The following is a 10907-nucleotide window of genomic DNA, read 5'->3' on the forward strand; positions in this document are numbered from 1 at the left end:
CTCCCAAATATTTAAAGCCAGCAGGGCTAAGTCTAAAAGGAATGTCAGATTGTTTAAGTGTAAGACTTAAAGAATTTATGGGGAAACATTCACTTTTAAGAAGAAACATCGGAGATCTCTGTCCAGAAGAGTGCAGTCCTGGGAACAGCTAAGATACTGCGCAGGACCCTCAAGCTCCCAGGCCTCTGGTAGAGGACCCGAGCTTGAAGGATAAACCGCCCGCAGGGGCGTGCTGGGTGTTTTATATATATAAAAATAATAATAATAAATGTGTGTTTAAAATGGGAGATGATGACTCTTTCAGGGCACTGGTGTCCTTCTGTCAGAGGACGACACGACGTACGAGGGCGAATTCTCAGACGACTGGACCCTCAGTGGAAAGGTAACTAAATATGAATACTTAAAATTTTTTCTTCTAAATCTAATACCGAGTGCAGGTACTTGTTATTAAATGTCCTGGCTCTCCCTCAGGGCGTGCTGACCATGCCCAATGGTGACTACCTGGAGGGCTCCTTCAATGGCGAATGGGGCTCTGGTCTCAAAGTGACGGGCTCCTACTTTAAACCACACCTGTTCGACACCGACAAGGACAAGACCCAAGCCATGTAAGCTCATGAGTGGTCTCATGTTTGTTAAAGCAAACTTTAATTTGTCTGTATATACTTTATATTGTTTGTTGATGTGGCAGGAAGCTGGGTCATCTGTGTGTGTGTGCCGAGGATAAGTGGCCGGCGGTTTTCGAGGAGTGTTGGAGTCAGCTGGGCTGTGAGGCTCCGGGCCGAGGGGAGCCCGAAAAGGCCTGGGAGAACATTGCTGTGGCCCTCACCACCAGCCGGCGACACATCCTGGACAGGTACCACCTGACGCCTTCTTATTGGTCATAAAACTTCTCGTTGAAGTAAAAACATCTCGAATCTAAAATTCCCAATGTTTGTGCATCCCAGTCCGGATGTTTTGTCTCGATCTCACAACAAAACGCTGGAGAGTCTGGAAGTTATCCCGCAGCACGTAGGGCCGATCACCATGGACAGATACAACGCCATCCGCCTCTACCTAATCAAGGTGGGTTCACCGAGTCGACGAAGTAAAAGTACCGGTGGCAATAACAACTGCTGATATACTAACCTGCAAACAGGTTTTTAGAGTATATTGGAGCTCTTTAACTGGCTGCAACTAATGATTATTGTGCTGATTGATTTTTTTTTTTTTTTTTCTTGATTAGAGCGTTCACTGACTGGTTTGTAATAATTCAAACAATAATGAGAAATACGACCATAACAACATAAAACTGAAAGTCCTAAATGAATAACTCTACACATATAATTTTAACAGCTAAAGCTCAAAATCATTAACGCTGAATAAAAATTCTGGTCATCTTGTTTACCTGATCAGAGTGTTGCAGAGCATTAGAGGGAGGGTTATCGATGAGACCCCTGAGCAGGCACAGCATTGACAAAATGATCCTTTGTCCTCCAGGCGTGTGACACTCCGCTGCACCCTCTGGGTCAGCTGCTGGAGACCCTGGTGGCGGTCTACAGGATGACCTACGTGGGTGTTGGCGCCAACCGTCGGCTCCTACATCAGGCCGTCAGCGAGATTAAATCTTACCTCAACCACATCTTCCTGATTGTCAGGTAGTCACTGTGAATGGATCCAATGTCCTTCATGTCTGCATAACAGCCAAGATAGCCTCATAATGTCCTCAGGCTGTCAGTAATGCGGAGAGGAGGGGGAACTGTGAGATGAGCTTATTGATTTCAAAGGCAAATAAACATTTCTCTAGATGACTCTACACGATTTTATTGTATGTTTTTCTTTGCTTTGGTTCAGATTTTTATTCCCAGACCTGCCAGAAGAGGGCGGTCTAATCCCAGAGCCGACCACCGACCTGCAGGAGAAGAATGAGCCCAATTCTACTGATGCCCTGCCGGAGTCTCCCAAACCTGCGTAAGGATGGATCCACGTCCCGCTGCTGCCATATCTCCGGTGAGCGGGCTCTGGTTATTAACGACTTCCTCCGTGTGTTTGTGTTTCAGCCGCGTGGTGAGCAGCTCGGCTCTGCTGCTTCCTGTCCTTCTGCCCCGTCTCTACCCGCCGCTCTTCACCCTCTACGCCCTGGACAAGGAGAGAGAGGACGACGTGTACTGGGAGTGCGTCCTGCGCCTCAACAAGCAGCCCGACCTCGCCCTGCTCGCCTTCCTGGGCGTCCAGCAGTACGTCAGAGCTGAACATGCGGCTGTAGAAGAGTTTGTTTTTATTTTATGCAGATCCATAAATACTACTACTTCTTCTTCTTCTGTTTTCCTCCTGTCAGAAAGTTTTGGCCTGTTTCCATCCCAGCATCTTTGCCTGCGCCTGGCGAGAAGCAACTGGTATCATTTTGTTCATATTTTCCAAAACTAGCTCAGATGTTTTGGGGCTGTGCTGACATTGATTGTGTTTGTTAATTTCCTTTAACTTGTTTTGTTTTGGATTTTTTTCTTTTTACTTAATCTTAATCTTAAGTTAAATATTTGCTAATTTACACATGACACTGTTAAAGACAATTCATCTCAAAGGTAAAAGATCCTGTTTAGTTCATTTTTATGATGGGTTTAAACTGATAGTGATCTCTCAGTTCAGTCTTTTAAGTCTCCTTACTGTTGTTAAGAATTTTATTTCTGTAGTACTTTTTTAAAGACAAAGGGGGTGAGGGGATGTTGTTTGCATCCATTATTGTTATAAAGATGTAAAGCGTGTTTGTTCTGCTGTGCGACTTGTCCAGGTCATCTCCAGCACCAAAGACGCCTGCTTTGCTTCTGCAGTGGAAACACTACAGCAGATCAGGTACGGCTCCATTCAACGGCTTCTAATACTTTTAAAGAAAATACAGCAGAGGGGAGGGGCAGTGGTTGGTTCCTTCATCCTTCATCTAGAAGTCCTCTTTTCTTTTGCAGCACAACTTTCACGCCATCAGACAAGCTGCAGGTGATCCAGCTCACTTTCGAGGAGATCACACAGGAGGTCCAGGCGCTTCTGAAGCAGGACTTCCTGTGGTCCATGGACGACCTCTTCCCTGTCTTCCTCTATGTAGTACTACGAGCGCGGTGAGCATTGAACCACAGAAAAAGCACAGTAATGCACACATTTACAGAAATAAATGGCGAAAATGAGGTGTGGGCAGAAACACAAGCAGTGGAGAATGGCCTAAAAAAAACTGCAAGGGCTTTTGCTATTTTTGTAAGCATAACCAAAAGTTTTAGGTTTCAGCTTCTTAAATGTGGAGGTTGTTCTACGTGATGGTGGGGAAGGCAATTTTAGTCAATAATACTGCTGTTCAACTTATTCAAAGACCTACACCCATCCCAGCTGCTCTCAAATGACTTGACAGTTGTAGCAGATCAGTGACATGCTTCACAGAACGGAGTTTGCACTATAAACATGAGAAAATGTACACTCATTGGCCACTTCATTAGGCACACCTGATCAACTGCTCATTAATGCAAATATCTAATCAGCCAGTCGCATGCTTGTATGGAGACGTGCTCAAGTTCAAACTGAGCATCAGAATAAGGAAGAAGGATCACTTCAGTGATTTTATGTGGCATGGTGGTTATTCTGAGCATTTCAGAAACTGCTGATCTAGATTTTCCCCAACACATATTTTGGTCTCTAGAGGTCTGAAAAAGAAAATAATCCATTGAGCAGCAGTGAAAATGTCTTGCTGATGCCAGACTCCTTCAAACTGATAGTAAAGCAACAGTAACTCAATTAACAACTTGTTACAACCACACCAGGTGCCACTCCTCTCAGCTACTAACAGGAAACTTTGGCTACAAATCCCTCAGTCTCACCAAAATTGGACAATAGAAGACTGGAAAAACATCATCTGGTCTGATGAGTCTTGGTTTCACCAACATTACAGTCAGAATTTGGCCTTACTGCCTCATATCAATGTGTCAGGACCAAAATCTCTAAGCAATGTTTCCAGCACCTTGTTGAATCTATGCCATGAAGAGTGAAAGAAGCTCTGAACCAAGAAGAGGGACAAACCTTGAACTAGGAAGGTGTACCTAATGACTTTGTGGTATGCGAGTGTGGAGCATATCCCCATGCAGTACACACATACACATGAGAAACAAATGTCTTGGATTGTCTTTTAGCACAGAGTGAGTCATTTTATATTTGTCAGATAATCCATCATCAAACATGGTCAAGAGGTTCAGCTCAGTGGCTGAAATGAGTGAAAATGAGGCAGAGCAGAAGAGCTAGTGGCTACCATTTGCTAGGTCCACATATGGCACCTCATGGTGGACTCTTTTAGCGTCACAGCCTTGGTACAATACGAGAAACTGGACATGACGAGCAAGGAGCAGATCTGACTCAAAGGTTGGCTTTTTTTTTCTTTCTCTCTTCAGTATCAGGAACCTCGGTTCTGAGGTCAGTCTGATCGAAGACCTGATGGACCCCTGCGTCCAGCACGGAGAACACGGCATTATGTTCACCACCCTCAAGGTAACGCACATGCAGCTCACGCTGCTTTGTCTGCAAGCGTTTCAAAACTTTTAGGTCACTCAGGTATCTCTCCCCCTGCAGGCCTGCTACTACCAGATCCAGCATGAGAAGGTCACTTAAGACGAGACTGCTGCTAAGTCCTCGGTGACCTTCATGCTGCTGATTTTCCACTCCCCTCCTCTCAGCTCCAGTAGCCGGGCATGAGGATGACTGACAGGGAGGAGGAGGGGTCATAAGAACAGGTCGTCGAATGCTGCTTGGACACATCCCGTCACAGACCCTCCCTCCCTGAAACACTCATCATCCACAGGTGATGAAGGTAGAAATGTCGCCGTGATGACAGACGCGAGCACAGTCGCACCATCCATGTGGGTGGAGTTGGGGAATAAAGATGACTGTTATTAAATCACCTTTAGCAGGGAGGGAGTGCAAAGTTTGTCTGTGGGATACCGGACCTCATTTTTTCTCCTTAAAATTTTTAATCTTAAAAAAAAAAAAACAGTAAATCTGGAAACATGAATTATTTTCAGTGAAAGCTACATGAAGAGGAAGTAACTCTATAAACTGTGGATTCATAAACTTTATAATCTGAGATGGATGCCTACGGTTAGTGGCTGTTAGGCACTGCAGGGGGGGAGCCGGTCCTGAAGGAAGGTTTTTGGGTTTTTTTTTGTTTTTTTTTCTTTTGCAAGTAAAACTGACACTTGTTCAAAGTTTCTTTGGAGAGGATTTATCTGGGCAAGCTGACTGCCCATTTTCATACTGTATTTAAAGAAAGAACGTGTTACAGCATCAGTGAACGGACCTGAATCTAAACAGTTGCTTATAAAGATTTTTTTTATTTCTTCATTTGAAGCGCAAGCTTCAGCCGGATTGTTGACTTGAAAGCGTACTCACACGTCCTCTGAACATAACCTCAGACTGTTACATTTAAAATGCGTATCCTTCCTCTGGCCTTTAGTGCATACATTATTAGGTGTCTGTTTTTTGGGGGATATCAGCTGTAGAGATGCTCAACTTGTGGTGCTCAAAGCAGCAAAGCAAATGCGTTTAAATATCTTGTAAGTAAGACTGAAAAACTTTTTGTTTCACCTCATCTCTCCTCACATCACTGTCACTCACAACAGCTGCTGACTTGATGAGGATTTAGTTGCTTTTCATGCCATTTAAAAGTGGTATCTAAGGTAAAATCAAAAGCGACTTCACCACCACTTTGGAGTATTTGGCTCAATTACAGAAGCACATTTGCGATCATGTGGGTCTTTACCTATCTGTGATCTGCAAATACCTGAACTAATTTTCTGACATAGCATCAAAACAGATCCTGAAAAGACTTTCTGGAAAAAGCTTAATTTACTTCCTGCTTCTGCTAACACCAGCATGTTACTGGTTACAGAGCCGTCACTTTAATCGTCTACACAGCAGGTTCTGTTACCATTAACGAGGCTTCAGAAATGAGGTCTAATTTTAGAAATCATGATCTGGGTATTTTAATAAAATGGTGGAACTATTTTCTTTGACCACCTACAGACCAAACAAGCTAACATCAGAGCTCAGCCAAGCGGCTGCCGTCCATGTTTGTCCTGTCATATGATACTTATCGACTTAAAAAATAAAATCGATTTGGAAATGTACAGGGATCCATTTCCAGGTGTACTGGGAGCAGTGGTGGTTGGAAGAACGAACATAGTTCCTGTAGTCTAGAAATTGATGAGTTTTCAAGAATTCTTAATGCCTTGAGCACCACAAGGTGTACAGTGCCACCTGGTTTGTTTTATGTTCATAAGATTAAAGATAAGACTTATACCTTTAGAGGAAACAATAAAAAAAAAAAACAACCAGCACTGCAGGCCAGAGGAAAAATATGTATTTAATGTTTTCTTTTGTTTTTTTTTTTAAGATGAGCTTTTCATTATTCAGTCCACAGAAATGTCTTTTCATTGACAGCGTTTTGCAGGAGGTGTCTTTGGTTTGTATTTCTGAGCCCAGTGTTCGCAGGACAGTCTTACAGCTCTGCAAGGTGGTGGTAGGAAGTGGAAATTTGGTGCTTTTGGAGAACCTGTGTTGCTCTTTATTACAGTCTTATTTATTAGTCTCACTAATAAAAAAAATAACGATTCGAATCTTTAATCTTAGGAGTTGAGGACAAGATGTGGTTTTTGTTTTTTTTTTTTAAATGTTATTCCCAAAAAAGCTGAAAATTCCTTCTGCTTTTTAGAGATAAAAGTTTTGTTTTGTTTTTTTACAGTACAATGACAGTGACGTTGTACAATTCACTTATATTGTATTAACGCTACCTGACGGTTTGTTTCCACTCTTTCTTACCACCTGAGAAGCTTTCTCGTTCATCACTGCTTCATTTTGAGCAACTAGCCATCCACTTCCTCGCTCTGTGGTTACACTTTTTAGCTTTATGCAAATCAGCAGTGTCTGTAACCTTTCCCTAATGTGAAGACATATTTAGCATCTCCTTTGTTCATTTCTTGTTTGAAATGTTTGCAGAAACTCATTTTGCTGGATTGTTTGTAGAAATCGTCCTTTAGCAGTATGCAGAGACGTTTGATTTGTATGCTGCAGGAAGCTGCAAATATCCTGACAGTGTTTCTATTAATCATGTGGAGGCAGGCCACACAGCCAAGGAAGGAAACTAACCACCAGCTAAAGGTCTAAACCTCACTGATCTGCAAAATAATCAATGCAAGCAGTCCAATGTGAATTCTGATTTAATCACAAGAAGGACAGAAATGTGTATTTTGCCTTTTGCGAGTGATGTCTGAGCCGAGAAGCAGGCCGCTTTAACGTTGCTGTTATAGATATAATAGAGTTCAAAGCTTCACACCATCTGCTAATGCTGCCCCCCACCCCCAACCATCAGGCACTGTTGCTTACTTGTGATCTGCGTCACACATGCCACTTTAAAAAGGGATTAAGAGGGGATTCTTCCTTTTGTTGCTGTTCATGCCCTGGTCTGATAGTTTCGACAATAGAAATAGCAGCAGATCAGAGGTAAAGCCGCTGCTCTCGCCCTGCGGGATATTCGAAAATCAAGCAGAAAATTGTTTGTCAGAGGTTGTAAAATTTAAACCTGCTCATGGGAACTTCTTATACTGTTGAACCTAAACTGATATGTGATGATGTTGCTGCTTGTATCTGAGGTGAAGTGTGGTCCTCACACGTGCAGTAAAAATCATTTTATAATCTTCCGTCTGTGTTCATGAGCCCAAATGTGCTCGACCCTCGTGGAAATGAAGCAGTATTGTCTTTTTTTCGAGTTCACCGAGTTCATCCCTAGAATGCATCCTACACACTTTAGCCTTTGGGTTTAACATTTATTTGATGTTTAAGCCAGGCTCTGTTCTTATTTCACTGACTAGAGAAGGCGCCCTCGGGTGTTCTTCAGCATCATCTCTTGTATATTTTATTCAGCTTAAATTTGAAGGCTGACATGATTCACTGCTGCCTATGAAAACAGTTTTTTCTGACAGTGACGCGGCTGACTTTGAAACCAGATTACTGATGTAGTGGTTGTTCACACACTGACTGACTTTATTTAGTCCAGACTGAGTGGAGTGTTTTTGTGCTAAGTGTAAACTGAAGGAAGCGCTGATGTTTTAAACCCTGCAGCTGGTTAACCAACTGCACCAACGGCTGTTTTGTCAACGGGCCCACCTGTGTCTTTTGCACAATGTCAAACGTGTTGTACTTTTAATTGATGACAAAGGGCAATAAAATCATTTTGGTGGAAATCCACTTAGGTGTTTTGCCTCCATTGTCTGTCTTCCTTCCTTCCTTCCTTCCTTCCTTCCTTCGCACCCACTTATCGTGGAGATGTTGCTGCAATCAGGCTACTCGACTCAGCTACAGTGACTTTTGTGGGAGGTGAATGAATTCTTCTGCAAGACATTTCTGGCTCGAGTCCCTACGAGAGGACCTGGGTGCTGTGGTGGAAAAGCAGCTAGTGATTGAAAACTTGTAAATGAAAATGCTATTCTACAAGGTAAAGTTTTCCAAATTTGAGTGTATATATATATATATTTTTTTTAAATGAAATTTTTAATTAAAATGCAATAATCCAGTTCTCTTATTTAAAATAAAATCATATGGGCTTCCTGTGTGCAAATATAAATAGAAAATTTTATGTTTTTTATAAGTTATATCACACTGTACAGTCTAAAGTACTGAAATGGTAATTTATTTATTTTTTATTAAATTTGAAAATTTAAAAAATAATTATATTTAAGTCCCAATGAAAAGCCTGAATCTCATGCTTTTTGTAACGTGTTGATGGGTCAGCCACAGTCAAGCATTCACACGCTGTGCATCACTGGCAAAAGTTACGTCTGTTGCATACTAGCTCTCATGATTGCTTCTGCAACTTTATCATCTTGTGAGATGGGGTGTAAAATTTTGTGAAGAATTCATGATTAATAAAAAAAAGCTCTCCTGTTACAGGCACCACAGGCTGCTAAAATGTAAACTTCTTTTCTTTTTGCTAAACTTGGCAACGTATTTATTTTCACATACATGTGAATGTTAAAAGTAACCCAGCAAAAATTTGGATACTGTATTGGAATAATAATAACGATAGTCATGTTCCACATCAAATATATAACATTTCATTGAATATACATTTTAGTTGTATTTTTTTAAAATCCGTTTTAAATTGCACATATAATTTAGTAAAACAAAATGCGTGTCATTTTCAGCCTTTTCCTTAAACTGGAATTTATCCGTATGCCTGCTGTTGCATCTTTTTTTTTTTCCTTTTGTACAAAGTGGTCAACTTCACACATAACGAGATGAAAAATATAGAGGAGCAACCCTGCATATATATACTCAAAATGATATTTTAATATAATAAAAAATATATTCTCAGTAATTGCAATATTTATATTTTATTTAAAAATTTGTAACAAAAAATCTGAACACAAGAAAAAAATGACAATCCTACAGAACTGATTGTAAAATACTGTCACTTGTATGTACAATCTCAAATAACCATATACATGTTTGAGATTTTTTTAACTTGAAATTGCAACTCACAATCTTACATCCTCCACTGTCAAACAGGTAACTGTCAAGTTGTCCTCACAGAGAAAAATAAGGAATTACAAACACAAAACAAGGAAAAGTACATTTTAAGGAGTGATTTGAAAGTAGATGGTGGGTTTAGGTCCTCTGCTAACTGTGGGAAAATTTTGGAGGTTCTCAGTAAATTTGTATTGTAGGTGGAATCAAGTCCATGCTCATAATAAAAGATTTCTTTCTATATAGTGCTGTGCAAAAGTCTTGACCCACCCTTCATTGTTTGTATTTTGATTTAAGTTTTTGTTGTATGTTGCTCAGAAAATGGTGCAGTGATTTAATAAAACATGTAAACATACAAGAGCAAAAACAATTCATCCAATTTTAACAAGCTTGAAAATCAATATTTGTGTGTTTGGCATTATTTTCATGCTAAAGAAGGAAACAGTCACCAATCAGATATTTTTAAATGGTATTACACGGGTGATCAAAATCTAATGGTGCTTGTGTGGTTCCTCTCTCCTGACCTCCCCTGTTCATACTGTACATATCTCTCCATCAGACCAGAGTTTCAATCCAGTTCTTATGTAATTTGGCATACTTCAGCCTTTTATCCCTGTTTCTCCTCCTTAAGAACAGTTGGGTTCTTTGCTAAGTTGTCTGTTATGTGTAAACATGACACTGGCTCATTTATTGAGCTAGGTGCCTTTTTTATGCCTGAATGATTCTTAGTGTTAAGGGGCTTAAACAAACAAACAAAAAGATTCCTCTGAAAATGTTCAGATACAAGGACTGGACTAAAAAGAACAGAAAAGCTTTTATTTTTAAGCCAAATGTTCTTCAAGGAGCCAGAAGAACTATACCTCAAGACTACTACAAAAAATAAATAAATAATCAAAATATTTGTACACAATACTGTCTCACTGTGTTTAATCCAGTGTAATGAGTGTGGTGCATTTGATCCTTTGATTTTGGTAAAGTTACTGAGTTTTAAATGAGCTGGATGCCGGAGGTGGAATTCAAGAAATTTTCAACAGTCCAAACACGATGAGAAGAAGGCATGTTCTGTTTGCGATGGAAAATATTTTAATGTGCAACATTTCTTAGTTGGAGACCTTGGTCATCACACCCAGGGTACAGGTGGAATTCCTTGTGATCGAGGACAGATTCTCCTTTCAAGTTTAATGAAAGGACCTCAACTTTGGAAACTGATTGGTTAAGGAAGTAATTAACATCATATAGACAAGCAATAATATTGAACGAGGGGAACGTATAGTGGTGTATCATCTGTATAACAGCGGATGATAATCTGTACTTGCAGATTATCTGATCCAAGGGAAGTAGATGGAGAATAATAACAATGTGATAGACTTTTAAAAATTAATAAT

General features: G+C 40.5%; 1 protein-coding gene across 4 annotated transcripts in view; it reads left to right on the forward strand.

The window, feature by feature from the left end:
* The window catches only part of als2b (alsin Rho guanine nucleotide exchange factor ALS2 b), a 35630-nt gene extending 27402 nt beyond the window's left edge, over positions 1–8228 (forward strand). For all 4 annotated transcript variants that reach the window (XM_080879082.1, XM_080879083.1, XM_080879084.1 and 1 more), the window contains exons 23-34: positions 305–382; positions 472–605; positions 689–853; positions 945–1062; positions 1477–1634; positions 1831–1947; positions 2037–2213; positions 2315–2372; positions 2765–2826; positions 2937–3086; positions 4398–4494; positions 4576–8228. In XM_080879082.1, the coding sequence (XP_080735208.1) occupies positions 305–382; positions 472–605; positions 689–853; positions 945–1062; positions 1477–1634; positions 1831–1947; positions 2037–2213; positions 2315–2372; positions 2765–2826; positions 2937–3086; positions 4398–4494; positions 4576–4614 (1353 nt within the window). In that variant the 3' untranslated portion in view covers positions 4615–8228. The remainder of the gene's footprint in view (positions 1–304; positions 383–471; positions 606–688; positions 854–944; positions 1063–1476; positions 1635–1830; positions 1948–2036; positions 2214–2314; positions 2373–2764; positions 2827–2936; positions 3087–4397; positions 4495–4575) is intronic.
* Positions 8229–10907: the final 2679 nt, after the last annotated feature.

Source organism: Rhamphochromis sp. 'chilingali', assembly GCF_963969265.1.
Source record: "Rhamphochromis sp. 'chilingali' genome assembly, chromosome: 3".
NCBI classification, from domain to species: Eukaryota; Metazoa; Chordata; class Actinopteri; order Cichliformes; family Cichlidae; genus Rhamphochromis; species Rhamphochromis sp. 'chilingali'.